General features: G+C 43.3%; 1 protein-coding gene across 3 annotated transcripts in view; it reads right to left on the minus strand.

Moving 5' to 3' along the window:
- igf2bp2a (insulin-like growth factor 2 mRNA binding protein 2a) overlaps window positions 1-16,381 on the minus strand; it is a 119,723-nt gene that overhangs the window by 6,727 nt on the left and 96,615 nt on the right. For 2 of the 3 annotated variants that reach the window (XM_062457415.1, XM_062457417.1), the window contains 11 exons: window positions 11,514-11,577; window positions 10,892-11,182; window positions 10,348-10,482; window positions 9,369-9,491; window positions 9,027-9,162; window positions 6,445-6,582; window positions 3,328-3,396; window positions 2,800-2,919; window positions 1,175-1,249; window positions 924-1,055; window positions 720-833 (listed from right to left, as the gene is read on the minus strand). In XM_062457415.1, coding sequence (XP_062313399.1) covers window positions 720-833; window positions 924-1,055; window positions 1,175-1,249; window positions 2,800-2,919; window positions 3,328-3,396; window positions 6,445-6,582; window positions 9,027-9,162; window positions 9,369-9,491; window positions 10,348-10,482; window positions 10,892-11,182; window positions 11,514-11,577 — 1,397 coding nt within the window. The remainder of the gene's footprint in view (window positions 1-719; window positions 834-923; window positions 1,056-1,174; window positions 1,250-2,799; window positions 2,920-3,327; window positions 3,397-6,444; window positions 6,583-9,026; window positions 9,163-9,368; window positions 9,492-10,347; window positions 10,483-10,891; window positions 11,183-11,513; window positions 11,578-16,381) is intronic. The other variant, XM_062457416.1, reaches the window with a different exon arrangement.

Below are 16,381 nucleotides of genomic sequence, written 5' to 3' on the forward strand. Positions count from 1 at the left end.
AGATTAGCATGTACAGTAAGTAATGTCAAATTAAACAATGTGTTTAAACTCAGGCTTGTGTGATGCGTCGCTGTCTTCAATGCCACAGCCTAAACTTTATGTCAATCTGTTTGTGAAAACAGCTAACATGCCCAGGCTGCGCTCTATGTAGCTAGCACTAGTTAGCTTGCCACAATCCTCTCAGTGAAGTTTGGCTAGCAACAGCAGCAGTGACTGAACATAGTTACAGGTGGGGGAGTTGAAAGGCTATCTATCTTGCTTCCAACTTTTGTTTTCACAAACCAGTCATTTGGAGCAGGTAAACATCTAAAAACATGCAGGGCTACAATAGACCCAGGGACCAGGATCAATGACCAGGATTGAAGGAGGCTGATATAGAATATATATATATATATATATATAGAGAGAGAGAGAGAGAGAGAGAGAGAGAACACTGTTTCATTATACACTCTTATTATTTTTCAAGTGTAAATGAGCAGCAACAAATGTTAACTTTTAATCTATATAATCTTCATAAATTATAAGTCAGCATACTTATTTAAATTACCCAAATATGACTTGTAAAATTTAAGTTAAAAAACACACCCATCTGCAAACGACGCAAGCACACCCCACAATTTCCCTAGAAATTGTACCCTCTCTAGTAATTATTATTATTATTATATCAACACTTTTATAACCCAATTCATAAGACATCATGACCTCAGGATGCCACACACCTGGCTGGCAAAGAAGTGCCCACTGATTTTAACAAAGACCTCGTCGTTCTCATCTGGAGTTTGGTCACGTGGCACAATGACCTCAGCGCTGGTGAGGTTCTGCAGCTCATTCACCTGCAGAGGTCAAACACAAAGAGGTCATACAGAGGTCATGACCTTTTGACCGTAGAACCATTGTATCCCTTCCCTCGGTTGACTGCTCACCGTTTTTCCACCTTTGCCGATGACTCGGCCGGCTGCGGTTGAGGGAACTTTGATATGCGTCTCCAATTTCACCTCTTCCTTCGCAGTGAAGAAATTCTCCTCTTTCAGCTTTCCAAATATCCTGCCCTGGGCCTAAGACAGAATGGAGGGGACAGTGTTAGGATCCTACCCTGGGCCTGGGGTGTAAGGCTGAGCATGGGACAGTGTTAGGCAGAAGCCTCCCTGAGCAGCCCAGTGTGGAGCTCCTGTACCTTGAACTGAGCCTCTGGAGGACCAGTAATGATCACCATCCTCTCTGTCACATCGGGGTTCTCTGCTGGAGCAATCTGGACCACAGGACAAAGGGAGGAGGAAGTGGAGGGAGGAGAGAAAAAGATATAGAGAAAGTGAGAGAGAGGGGAAAGAAATAGAGACAGACGAGAGACAGAGAGAAAGAGAGAGAAAGGAGAAAGATAACTTTTAGATGTGCAAATCTTCACAAATGACAGCTTAATTTCATCAAGTTGAGAACGTAAAACAGTTAACAAGCTCCTTTAGTTAAGGAGACAAATGGAAATGCATGCCTAGACTACGAGTCATTTGTCAACCGATACAGATGAATAGGGATGGGTATCGAGAACCGGTTCTTGTTTAGACTGGTTCGTGAATCGATTCCTTAATGATTCTGTTAACGATTCTCTGTGCCGTTGCGCATGCGCGAATGTTTATAGTTTATTCAGACAGACTGCAGCAAACATGGCAACTAGGAAGAAGCGTTCTAAAGTTTGGTTGTATTTCACACGACAAAATGACAACAACGCCACTTGTAACGTGTGTAAAAAGTCTATTTCGTCGAAGGGAGGAAATACTACAAATATGAAGAAGCATTTGAACACACAGCATGGAATGAAGTTACTGGAACGTCATGTGTTCGATGCATGCAGCAGCGCAGCTAACGTTCGCGCTTCATCTCTAACTATCTAAGGTAGAGAGCTAAACTGCTCAAAAGTGATCACAACCACTTGTTACTGTGTGAAGCAATTTGCCTTTATTGTGTGTAGTCGATCTAGTTATCTTCTGTCCCGTCGTTTGAAGCATACATTTTAGCTCCGGCATTCGTCTCCCATTAGTATTGATCTTATTGATCATTTCACGTTATCGGGGCGGCGTGTGTTATCAGCAAACGTTCGCGTGTCCCATTATTAAACTGAGCATATCGATTTTTAATCCATTATTAAACTTAGCATTTTAATTGTTTAACCTTTTAATAGTCCTGTTAAATGTGCCTGAAAACGCCTAAACAACATACCCAAAGTACATTGAAAACTGTTGTTGAACCAATTGGAGTACATGCATGTAAATGGTCTCTTTTGAAAGGTGACACTGAAGTTATATCCCCTGTTGTTAGGACCCCTGTAAGTCCTACTGGTGTTGAGTAATAGAAGCTTGAACACAAGGAAACTGAAAGTTTCTATCTCCGACTAGATTTTGTTTTGAAAACAGAGGCCTGAAGAGGCCTAGAGGTGGTAGGTATTAGCTAATTTCAGAGCCAGTCAAATCCAGTTTGAGAAATTCGTTTAGAACGAGTGTGTGTGTGGGGGGGTGCAGGACGCACAGACCTAGTTGGCTGTAGAGGGGAGAATCGATAAGGAATCGAATCGATAAGCAGGAATTGATAAGGAGTCGGAATCGTTAAAATCTTATCAATACGCATCCCTACAGATGAACATCTCAGCTGTGGTCTGGAAAGTACCCATGACTCAACAAGGACAGACCGGAAACAGTCCAGTAAACTTGATTCAAGGTAATTAAGCAGACTCAGTTCAAACGCTGAGAGGGTCATAGGGTTAGGAGGTGAGGGAAGGCCTGGGAGTCAGTCAGACAGGGTGGTACCCACCTTGATTGAGGCCCCGGCAAAGCGGGCAAGCTGCTTGATATGTTGGCCCTTCTTGCCAATCAGGGCCCCGACTGCCTGAGTCGGAATAAAGAGGTAGACCACTTCCTGTTCCGGAGCCTGCTGGGGGAAAAAAACATAGAAGAACAGTTTATTCTCTGTATCTTCATTTTCCATTTAGTTTTAAGTGGATTGGAAAACAGAAAAATACATCTGCTATCATAAACATAGACACACATAAGTTTGTATTGCTATTCTTGTGAGGACTGACAATTCAGTCCCATCTCTCTTCCTCTCCCTCTCAGCTGGTAGGCCATTCAGCCCTACAAAGACAGCCCTCTCTCTGACATGGTGATTCCACACACATCATCTCAACCACTTTCTCTGCTGAGGGCAGAGAACACACAGGAGAGCCTCTTTTGCTAGAGTTCGGAGTCTGGAGAACGTCCTCCAGTGATGTGCAATCACAGACGAACTCTAGCTGGAGTGAGGCTGTGTGTCACAGGCCAGGGACGGAGGGAGGGAACTTACTGAGTGCTGGTGGGGGATGGCACTGGCTGGAGGAACACCGTACAGACCACCCACATGCGAAGAGTGACTCTAGAAAAAAAAGAGATTACTCACACATACAAGCACACATAAATAGCCAAGAATACATTTTTGCACATGAATACCCACATATATTCATGCATAAAAATACGCACACATGCTCACACACACATTCATGCGTACAACAGGGGCCTGTACTACGAATCAAGATCAACATGCTCTGGATTACTTTCAGTTACCCGGCTACACGAAGCCTAACAATCGCAATCACGATAAGCGGTACCACGACGGCGGTTATCAACTCTCTAACTCAACCCAGATCTTTCCAATCTAGAGACGTGCGCGTTCACATAAAGGGGCGGTGTTTGCACCGTATGTCCAATCGCAAACATGGACAAAACAAGAGCCGCATATTTCACGCAGGAACAGCAGACAATAATCTTACAAACTTTGTCTACTCCTCCTGCGTGAGTCGCTGCTGCAAAGCTGGCAGAAAATGTCAGACGCTGTAAATGCGTAAGCTACATGACTTATTGATATCTTGTGCTCCAGGCACAAGATGTGATCATAATTACATGTGTGCATTCTATAACGTTAAACTTTTGTTGCTGTATTATTTTAGTTGCAACCCTGGCAGTGGCAAACGATCATGGGAGCAAATAAAAAATAAATATAAAACCATAATTCAAAACAGTAAGTAGGCAATACTTGCACATATTTTAAGGCCAACAAGTACAAGGCTGAATTGTCTGAGTCAGTCCCTTTTGTAGGATATTGGTATAGCTACAAAGGGCCTATAGAACAATGAAATTGCTTGCAGCCAACAGGAAGAAAAATTAGGCAAAGAAGACTGGGGGGCCCTCCTCCACAGGACTTCACTCCTGCTGAGGAGCTGGCCCTCTCCAGCTATCAGGGTCGCCCCATGATGGAAGGAGTGGAAGGGGGCATTTCTTCAGACCCTGGTGGCAGCAGCTCGGAAACCCAGGCATATGTATGTTTCAAATAATCTATGTGACCATGTTCATTCAACAATTATTTATGAATATTGTAGGAGTGAAATGTATTACTGTTCTCTGCAGTGACAGGAAATACGGTGGTATTGCAGCCACCACCCACTGTCGTCCCACTGTGCCATACAGAGGTAACAGTGAAACTAATAGTCATACGCCAGTATGTATGCCATATGTGGTTGCTGAATATTGATCAAATATGCCATTTACTTTCTCAAGTGGAGGTCCTAGATGATCAGGAAACTGTCTGCCTGCTCAGAGAGCATTTTGGGGGTACACTTTTGAGTTTTATTTACCACTTGCAACACAGATGGTGAGAGTGTGTGAACGTGTGGCTGTGATTGAAGTGTCTGTAATGACTTGCTAATGGTGGTGGTCTGAACATGAGACACAAGTCCTTAAAGTGCTCATTTCAAATATGACTCAATTGATTAAATTGCTATGGTGTTAAACTCAGCAGAAAGAGGAACTTCTTCCTCCCCCTGAGCCTAGGGCCTCCACTTCAAGGCCAAGACAAAGACACAAGGTATAAGCAATGAACCTTGAAACGCTGTAGTCAAATGGACACCTTCAACTTTCTCCAAGTGTGCCTTGCAAAGGGACATGTTCTTTATTTGTTTCAGGTTGGAGCAGACAATGTGAGGGCCCTGTATAAAAGTACCCTGGAACTCGATATAGAGTATAAGAGGCTTTTAATTAAAAAACAAGGCTGGCTTTTCTGTGTTCCTAGGGAAGGGAGAACACATGAGGATGTGTTCTCTTTTTTTCTATGTTTTGGTCTTTTTATACCTTTTTGTTGTGCATTTGGAGTCTTTTGTGGGGTTTTTCACCATTTCTTTCTTTCAATGTCCTATTTCTTTTGTGAAAAATGCTATAAAAGTGAATGAAACATCCAAATTCAATGAAAGTGGTGAAATTATCATTTATTTAACTTGTGAAGAGCATTGTATGGTACCATACACATTGTTCTTTTTGGTTTTAAATGTTTTGGTTGAAAGAAACACACATTTATGATATGGAAATGATCATGGCTCAAAGCAACCCAAGGACAACAGAATGGGTTAAGGGGAGACACCCCAGTGAATAGGGATAACATATCAACATGAAACTTCCCCAGTTGATAACTAATATTAGGTCAAATATTGTTTTCATTACTAGTTTCCTGTAAATGTATGTTTAAATGAGCAAATGATGCATTAAGTTGTAAAAAATGATATAATTTGCATACATTTGCAGAACGGAAATCAGAACATTGTATGAAGACAGAATGAAAATCCTTGTTTCATTTTGTCAACATATTAGAGTCAAAAGTTTTTACAAAGGGCACTTTGGATATCTCTTTTTCATCACTCCATTGATCAGAATATGGTGGCAACAGCCATCAAAAAAAATCTTTTGCAAATTGCGCGGCAGACCGTGTTCTTGCTCAGGTTCTCCGCATAACCCACAAAGTAACCGTAGCGAAATAACGAAACGCTATGCATATAGTCTGTGGGACTGTGAGCGCACGGCCTCTATTTGTCGCATTGGCAACATACGGCTCAAGAAGCTGGCAAAGATACGGAATTCCCTCTGCTGAGAATCTATGTCTTTCATAAAGATACTCATGAGGGAATGCGAAAGGGTTTTGTCGGTCTCTAAATGTTCTGGCTCTTCTGAGCGCACCTCTCACTATCCGCGCACCAAGCTCCACAGGATCTTCTATGAACGGTGATGGCATTATCCTCAAGAATGAGTTAGTGGGCGGGGCTTTTATAAAGGTTGATCTCTGATCTCCAACTTAACCTGCTCCCGACCAGGTTAGGCGTTCAGCATGTGTTACCATGGCGATCTACCCCGGTAACAAGTGATCCACCGTCGTAGTACAGAAAACCCTGGGTTGAACCTGAAGTTACCTCGCTAACGCCAAATCTTGATTCGTAGTACAGACCCCAGGTAAGTTAACTCAAACTATAAACTAAGTATCCAAAATGCATACAGCATGTTTATTACAATAAAAATACAACAGCTTAAAAATAAAAGATTTACCATGTATACACTTTTGTTAAACCTCCTATAAACTGAGAGCAGTGTCAAGTGCTGTACTCACTAAGAAGGGGTTGTACCCTGCTGGTGCCACCGAGGGCACTCCTCCTCGATGGCCTGCTGCAGGAGGCAGCACAGACAGACCAGTGGAGAAGATGCCCAGGGCGTTCAGGTTCAGACCTGGGATAAGGTTGGTTTGTTGCTGTGGGAGGAGAAGGGGGAGGGGGGGCCAGGTGAGATTAGTCTGTGAAATTCTGTTCATTTAGCTTTTATCTAATAGACATACAAATCACGGCATATAGAAAGTACAGCAGAAAATCAAGGATCGGAAGTGCATAGTTCAAACAGTATTTCAGTGGTTTGAGTCAAGGAACAGTAAAATACCAGCCCTTGCCTGGTATTTTACCAGGCACGGGAATTCTCAAACTCATAGAACTCTGTTTAAAGTCTTGGTTGTTGTGTAGTCTATTATCTGTCCTGTTAGAGTAACAGAATTCCCACTAAGAAAGGGGAAACTTTCTCATCCACCCAAACTCCTCATTCTCTACATCCGTGTATCCTCTCCTCTCTCTGACCCTGAGCTGTAATACCCCTGCTGTCAAGGTAGATGGTGCTAGCTGCTCTCTTCAGGGGCTCAGCACAGGGCAAGCTTCTGTGACCATCCGCCTGCCCAGAAACATGGTATGGAACTCACACCCACCAAACAACCAGCACCTTTATCACACTCAAAATACTACCCTTTAAGCTGTTTGGTGAAGACCATTGAGCTGTTGAGTGACCAATATCTGGAAAACACCTCACTGACAATACCGTAGATCATATCAAATCAAAATGTATTTGTATAGCCCTTTTTACACGCAAGCATGTCACAGAGGGCTTCACATACGCCCATAGAACTGCCCCTCAACCAACCTAAACCCTCAAGTTTAGGTTGGTTGAGGATCCGTAGATTGGACAATGGAAGCATGCATTGGACACTATTATCCTAAAATAGCCAATTTTACCATAGTGTAGACAACAGTGTCTAACTGTTTCTAAAGATGACTACAGTAGAATCATATGGAATGTTCCAGAGCAGTGACCTGATCTCCCCTAATGAACCTCAACCTCTCGCAGCCCTGTCACGCTCTCTCTCAACCTCTCTCTCTATCCACTCCCTCAATCCTGATCACATTTTCTCTCTCCCTCCCTTTCTATCTCTCCCAGCCCGGTCACTCTCTCTCCCTCCCTCCCATACTATCTCTTTGTCTCTATCTCCTTTCCTATCTCTCCCCTTCCCTAGGTTCCCTTCTCTTTCCCCCTTTTTCTCTTCCTTAGCCTGCAGCCTGACCCCCTGGCCAGCCTGCCGTGGGTGATGTCATAGAGGTGGTGTTGAAAGCGGAGCCGGGTGAGAGCAGCCTGCAGATATCAGATGGATGCTGGGAAGCCCAGTGTACATGCACAGCGGGGAGAGGGGTGAGTCACTGGCTAACAGGCAGACAGACCGACAGGCATACAGACAACAGCCCTGGATCCTATACCAGGCACCGGTAATGTGTCAGAGGATCTGTTACCCCTACATCCATTTCCCTGCAGACAGGGCCGTTGCTAGGAATCCCTGGCCCCATGACAAAATATATGCCCCCCCACCTATTATCAGTGTGTAGATTTTTACAGTTCATAGAAGTCAGACATATTAATGTTCTGACGAACGCCTTGGCCAACATTGTCGGGCAATGTCAGATAACTAGCTGAGTTTCAGGAAACGTGAGAAGTGCTAACTAACTGCACGCCTGGCTGCCACTAGGCCTACATCATGATAGCTAGCTACTAGTGTACTGTTGCGGCTCAACTCTCAAATCTTTTGCCGTTTTGGTGACAACATTTGTTAAGAGCAATTTCCCAGCATTGACTCTCTTTTCTCTATCCTTTCTTTTTCATTTTTGTGCACCTGATTTATGTTGCAACGAAATTTTCCTGTCACCCGTTGTAAAAGCAATCCAACTGTCACATTGAGTTGCACAGTACAATACTTGGGAATTGGGAACATGGAGTTGGAGCAGATCCTTTATTAGAGCGGGGAGGTTTCTAACTATTTCGAGATTTTTGAAAATGTGAATTCTATATTTTACATTTAGTCATTTAGCAGACACTCTTATCCAGAGCGACTTACAGTAAGTACAGGGACATTCCCCCAAGGCAAGTAGGGTGAAGTGCCTTGCCCAAGGACACAACGTCATTTTGCACGGCCAGGAATCGAACTGGCAACCTTCAAATTACTAGCCCAATTCCCTAACCGCTCAGCCACCTGACTCCCATTTTTCCACAAGTGTATTACTTTGGTTTGAAATATTGATTTGATTAACAAATAATTACTGCAGACATGAAAACCCACACAGTAATGGACCCCCTCCAAGCCATGGGCCCCGTGAATCATATCCACCTTTCCAAGCGTAGCGACGGCAGGAGTGACACCATTGTTGCTTGTAGGGAGAGGGAATCATGCTATGTTACGAACGTACAGACAGAGTTCTCTTTCATTATTGACTTCTCTGTGTTGGCTTCTCTCTGGTTCACTCTTTATCTCACTCTATCTCACCAGATTACATTTGAGCCAGTCTCTATGAGTCAGGGTGGAGTTCAAGAGCGCTACAGTGATCAGCTTACATTTATAGCAGCAGTGTCGTTCTCATAGGCTTCCCTCAGCTTCCTCATCACCTCCCCCTCAGCCTTACAGCACGCCTCCATGCTGCCCTTCACCATGATGGTCCGCTCTGGGTTGTAAATGGTCAAGTCCTGTAAACTGCAGGGATATGGGCCACACACACAGGCACACACACAGGCAAGCACACACACACACAAACACACACACACTGGTTAGGTGGTACTGGTTGACTGGTTAGGTAGTGCTGGCTGACTGGTTAGGTGGTGCTGGCTGACTGGTTAGGTGCTGCTGTCGGACTGGAAGCAGGCGACGAGAGGCTAGAGAGAGGGGTAGGGGACACTCACGAGGAGATGGTTATCTTGGTCCCTGTCTCCTCTTCAATCTTCTTCAGGTTGCGGCCCTCCTTCCCAATCAACCTGCCAACCAGACTGTTGTGGGCGAGGATCTTCAAAGGGATCTCCTCCGTCCTGCAGGACACACACAGACACACACATAATACATACACACATACACACATAAACACATAGATTTAAATACACACACGCATACCCGCAACACATACACACATGCACATCCACCACACACACAGACACACACCCACACACAGATATACCCCCCCACACACAGATACACACACAGACATACGCATCATCAACATATTGTCATGGACAGGGATGAGGGAGGAAGGGGAAGTGTAGTCAGTATGGTCTGCAGGAAGTCTACTGATGTGGCATGAGGAACGTTGTGGTGGGGTGGGAAGAGCTGGATCACACTGACCACTCAGAGGGGAGTGTAGGTGGACCCTTGTGTGGTGGGCTGAGAAGAGAGATTTCATAATGTGTGTGTGTTTGATTGTGTGTGGTGTGTGTTGACATGGGGCTGTCAGTAACTGCTGGGGGGGGGGGTGCATTGTGGGATGGGCTTTGTGATGTGAAGGGATAGCATTGGTTTCAAATTTAGTATGAGATGAGAACAAAGGTTTGTTGTGAGCTTGGAGCTGGTTAGAGGTTTGTGGTAATCTTTGATGGTGCAGAGATTAAGGACCAAAGTAAAGTTCAGAGTAAGGGACTTGGTGTGGCTTAGGGGGTGGGTTTGGAGTGGATTTAGTTACAGTATAGGTGTGGGGTTAGTGATAGTACAGGTGGGGGTTAGTAATAGTACACATGTGGGGTTAGTGATATTACAGGTGTGGGGTTAGTGATAGCACAAGTGTGGGGTTAATGATAGTACAGGCAGGTACAGGTGTGGGGTTAGTGATAGTACAGGCAGGTACAGGTGTGGGGTTAGCGACAGTACAGATATGGGGTTAGTGGGTAAACTCACGTCTTAGTCTCGCAGGCCTCCTTCTGCATGATGTCCAGGATCATCCTGCAGGCGGAGGAGCATCCCTCAGGGGTGGAGTGGATGGTGATGGGCTTCTCTGCCGCACCGGCATTCTCCTTACGATGGATGTCCACCCTGGGAGAGGGAAAGAGAGGGAGGAAGAGAAGGAGAGAGGAGAAGAGAGAGCGGGAGGGAGGGGGGCAGACGTAGAAAGAGAGAGATAGAGAGGGTGGAAGACGGGGAGAGAGGAAGGTAGGGAGAGACACAGAATCAAATCAAATCAAGTTTATTTGTATAGCCCTTTTTACACGCAAGCATGTCACAGAGGGCTTCACATACGCCCATAGAACTGCCCCTCAACCAACCTAAACCCTCAGGGTTTAGGTTGAAGAGACAGAAGGAGAGAGAAGGAGAAAAGAGGGGAAAAGATAGATAAAGAGGGAGCGAGAGAGGGCAGGGGGGGGGGAAAGGAAAGAGAGAAATAACAGTCAGTGGTGAAAATAGATCTTAAAAGACACAGGCTGTCTCCCGCCCCCACCCTTACTTGGACTGTGTCTGTTGGGTAACATTCTTGATAGTGAGGCCCTCCTTGCCGATGATGGCACCCACAAACTGAGTAGGCACCAGCATGCGCAGGGGGAAGTTGTGTTGTTTGTGGCGAGGGCCTCCGAGGCCCCCTGAGGCCCCCGGGTTGGGGGTCTCCTGCTCCCGAGATGCCCGGCCCCCGCGGCGCATGCGGGGGGCCTGGGGGGGTGAAGCAGCATCCATGTCCAGGATATATGACACTCGGAGGGAGTAATCCTCAAACTGGTGCCCTGTCAACTTTTCAATAGCTCTGATTGGATAGGGGAGATATGAGGGAGGAGGAGAGGAGACAGGGAGGGTTAGACTATCTCAGGACTGGGGGACACAGAATATAGGTGACATTTCAATCTGGCACAGGTAAATGTGCCTGTGTGAAGGCAGGCTGATTTACAGGGATGCAGCCTCTAAGAGGAGCAAATAAACACTGAGACAAAGGAGATACAGGAGAAATTGAAGGTAGATAATGAGATGCAATGGAGATACAGGAGACACAAGAAGATACAGGAGAAACAGGAGAGATAAGGAAAAACTGTAGAGATAAGGAGATACAGGAGAGATAAGGAGATGCAGGTGCTTCTTACAGTTTTGCTTCCTCCCTGTTAGAGTATGTGACATTCACCACAGCTGTTTCTGTATCAGTGTTAACTGAACACCAGGAGAGAAAGAGGGGGCAGAGAGAGAATGAGTGGATATGGGGAAAGAAAGAGAGAGGGCATAGGGAGGGGGAGGGAAAGCAACAGGTTATAAAACGGTAACAAGAGGTAAAACATAAACAGATGCAGTCATTTCCATAAGCACGTAGGACATCTTTGTAGTTGAGTCACACACCCAGCCCTGTTTCTATGGCGACCTGGAGGACCACTTCCCAGCGTGCATCCATTATGACCATCATCACAGCCTGCTCCGCCCCCAGAAGGGAATCACAGGAAGTACAATAGCCTTTGTCAGACATCAAAGTCCTGCACCCTCTAGGAAGGCATACATAACCTACAATCAAGGATGGACACTCGCTCGGAAGGGGGGCAAGGGGGGAGGGTCACAGTACTAGTTATGTTTAAGTGTATACATTGTGTGAAAGTGTGACTGGAACAGAGAGGAAGAGTGTTTGAGTGACAGTTTTGAATTATGAATTATGACAGTTTGAAATACATTAAAATGTTTGCTCCTTCTTGATTTTTATGAATGAGCAGCAAGCTTGCTGCTCTTTTTCTGATATTCAACTAATTTGTCAAACAAATTCCTCTAACGTTCATATAGTTTAACTTACAGAAACAAGTTATACCTTAAAATGTAGGAAAATTTGTCCTCTTTCAGCCAATGTAACTACTAAAGAGCTCACATTTACAGATTTTCAGCTATGAGCCTTGAAGCGAGAGCAGCCTTTCAAATTCTCTCACTAACTTCAATGGAGAGGTGAGTAAAATCAGTCAGAGAAAGCAAGAAGGAACAAGATTTTGAAACTGCCGATAGAGTCGTATTTCTGACCGCACAGACATATAAAGGACATCTCTGGTTTCGGCAGAGTCTTGGGTCTCGGAAAATATCCTTATATTTTGGATTGGACGTACAGTTTTGCGTCTAGGTTATCTTGTTTGAGGTGTGGATTCTAGCTACATTTCTCTTATTCTCTGCCCTCAGCGCGTTAGCAATCATAGCTGCTCCATCGCCGTGGCAACCAAACAAACACGCACCAGGAAAGCAGAAGGAACACGTTTTTGAAACTGCAGGTAGAGTCGTATTTCTGACTACACATACATATAAAGAATATCTCTGGTTTCGGCAGAGTCTTGGGTCTCGGAAAATATCATTAGATTTTGGATTGGACGTACAGTTTTGCGTCTAGGTTATCTTGTTTGAGGTGTGGATTCTAGCTACATTTCTCTTATTCTGTGCCCTCACCGCGTTAGCAATCATAGCTGCACCATCACCGTAACGACAGACACGCACCACTCAGTCTCTCACACAGGTGATTGGTACATTTACTTGACCATGAGAAACACGATTACTAGCAATTGTCGGTTTATACCAATAATACGATTACTCCGTTTACATGTGTAATTAGTTATGCGATTACTCAATAAACGCGTCTACATGATTCTTTTTTATTAATCGTTGTATGCTCCACGGACAAAACTTGCACCATCATCCTTCTGCAACAAAGTGTCGCCGTGTCTTCCTGTATCGGCCCTACTGCTGTATGTTTCATTCCATCAACACATTGAATCCTACTAAGAAAGCCGAGTAAACACACTCAATGGTAGGCTACATCTGCTACTGCTATTACTATCCCAACTATAATTTAATCTGTTAAAACGATAATATTCTTGTTACGACTAGCTAGCCTACTTCTTCTTCTGTTTAACAGTTCAGCTTTCAGCTTCTCCCACATTGTAGGCTATTTTAGCTCTTAGCTTTGTTAAGATGATGCAGTTCAGCTTCCACACTGCCTCTTTTGTGTGACTCACACATTTTTGAAATTCATTTCAGCTTGCGGGTATTTTCTCATTTCTCACTTTTATACTTTTTAAAATATTAAGGTTTTTGTGCAAATTATTCTCCCTTTAAAAGTAATGGTAAATCCTTTCAAATCATTGTTGGAATGCTGCTCCAGTCCCTTTCAAAAATACCTTTCGGTTGCTTTGAAGCTTCAGCTTATAACTTTCTACTAAATTTTCACTATTTTCAGCTTTTTTAGCATGGTCAGCTATCCCCATTCAGGTTTTCAGCATTCTCACTGCTGTTTCGCAGGAACAGCCGTTTCTAGTTATTATTTTGCTTTTCAACTTCTCAGTTCTTCCGCCGTTTTTTGGCCTTTAACTCGTTCTGCATACTTTAACCGATTCCTACAACTTTTGTATCAAAACGTTCAGCTCCTTCAGGAGATGATGGCTATGACTTTTGGCATTTCTCACTTTTATACTTTTTAAGACATTAAGGTTTTTGTGCAAATTATTCTCCCATTAAAAGTAATGGTAAATCCTTTCAAATCATTAAAAAGCTTCCTCCTCTTTCAAACGTAACTACTTCAGCTTACTTTCAGCTAGAGACACCATTCAACCTTTAAAATGTTCACAAGACATTCAGCTATTCCCAAATGATTCAGCTTTTTCAAATATTCAGCCAATTTTGAATTATGACAGTTTGAAATACATTAAAATGTTTGCTCCTTCTTGATTTTTATGAATGAGCAGCAAGCTCATGCTGCTCTTTTTCTGACATTCAACTAATTTGTCAAACAAATTCCTCTAACGTTCATATAGTTTAACTTACAGAAACAAGTTATACCTTAAAATGTAGGAAAAATTGTCCTCTTTCAGCCAATGTAACTACTAAAGAGCTCACATTTACAGATTTTCAGCTATGAGCCTTGAAGCGAGAGCAGCCTTTCAAATTCTCTCACTAACTTCAATGGAGAGGTGAGTAAAATCAGTCAGAGAAAGCAAGAAGGAACAAGATTTTGAAACTGCCGATAGAGTCGTATTTCTGACCGCACAGACATATAAAGGACATCTCTGGTTTCGGCAGAGTCTTGGGTCTCGGAAAATATCCTTATATTTTGGATTGGACGTATAATTTTGCGTCTAGGTCAACTTGTTTGAGGTGTGGATGCTAGGTAAATGTTCGTTTTTCTCTCTGCCTAGCTCGTTAGCTATCACAGCTGCGCCATCGCCGTGGCAACCAAACAAACACGCACCAGGAAAGCAAAAGGAACACGTTTTTGAAACTGCAGGTAGAGTCGTATTTCTGACTGCACAGACATATAAAGAATATCTCTGGTTTCGGCAGAGTCTTGGGTCTCGGAAAATATCCTTATATTTTGGATTGGACGTACAGTTTTGCGTCTAGGTTATCTTGTTTGAGGTGTGGATTCTAGCTACATTTCTCTTATTCTCTGCCCTCACCACTCAGTCTCTCACACAGGTGATTGGTAAGTTTACTTGACCATGAGAAACACGATTACTAGCAATTGTCGGTTTATGCCAATAATACGATTACTCCGTTTACATGTGTAATTAGTTATGCGATTACTCAATAAACACGTCTACATGATTCTTTTTTATTAATCGTTGTATGCTCCACGGACAAAAGTTGCACCATCATCCTTCTGCAACAAAGTGTCGCCGTGTCTTCCTGTATCGGCCCTACTGCTGTATGTTTCATTCCATCAACACATTGAATCCAACTAAGAAAGCCGAGTAAACGCATAGGCTACATCTGCTACTGCTATTACTATCCCAACTATAATTTCAGCTGTTAAAACGATAATATTCTTGTTACGACTAGCTAGCCTACTTCTTCTTCTGTTTAACAGTTCAGCTTTCAGCTTCTCCCACATTGTAGGCTATTTTAGCTCTTAGCTTTGTTAAGATGATGCAGTTCAGCTTCCACACTGCCTCTTTTGTGTGACTCACACATTTTTGAAATTCATTTCAGCTTGCGAGTATTTTCTCATTTCTCACTTTTATATTCATAAATTCATTGTTGGAATGCTGCTCCAGCCCCTTTCAAAAATACCTTTCGGTTGCTTTGAAGCTTCAGCTTATAACTTTCTACTAAATTTTCACTATTTTCAGCTTTTTTAGCATGGTCAGCTATCCCCATTCAGGTTTTCAGCATTCTCACTGCTGTTTCGCAGGAACAGCCTTTTCTAGTTATATCAACTTCTTAGTTCTTCCGCCGTTTTTTGGCCTTTAACTCGTTCTGCATACTTTAACCGATTCCTACAACTTTTGTATCAAAACGTTCAGCTCCTTCAGGAGATGATGGCTATGAATTTTGGTATTTCTCACTTTTATACTTTTTTAAGACATTAAGGTTTTTGTGCAAATTATTCTCCCATTAAAAGTAATGGTAAATCCTTTCAAATCATTAAAAAGCTTCCTCCTCTTTCAAACGTAACTACTTCAGCTTACTTTCAGCTAGAGACACCATTCAACCTTTAAAATGTTCACAAGACATTCAGCTATTCCCAAATGATTCAGCTTTTTCAAATGTTCAGCCAATTTTGAATTATGACAGTTTGAAATACATTAAAATGTTTGCTCCTTCTTGATTTTTATGAATGAGCAGCAAGCAGAGTGGCACACTGCTGGCTGCTCTTTTTCTGATATTCAACTAATTTGTCAAACAAATTCCTCTAACGTTCATATAGTTTAACTTACAGAAACAAGTTATACCTTAAAATGTAGGAAAAATTGTCCTCTTTCAGCCAATGTAACTACTAAAGAGCTCACATTTACAGATTTTCAGCTATGAGCCTTGAAGCAAGAGCAGCCTTTCAAATTCTCTCACTAACTTCAATGGAGAGGTGAGTAAAATCAGTCAGAGAAAGCAAGAAGGAACAAGATTTTGAAACTGCCGATAGAGTCGTATTTCTGACCGCACAGACATATAAAGGACATCTCTGGTTTCGGCAGAGTCTTGGGTCTCGGAAAATATCCTTATATTT

Source organism: Osmerus eperlanus, chromosome 3 (assembly GCF_963692335.1).
Source record: "Osmerus eperlanus chromosome 3, fOsmEpe2.1, whole genome shotgun sequence".
In the NCBI taxonomy this organism is placed as follows: Eukaryota; Metazoa; Chordata; class Actinopteri; order Osmeriformes; family Osmeridae; genus Osmerus; species Osmerus eperlanus.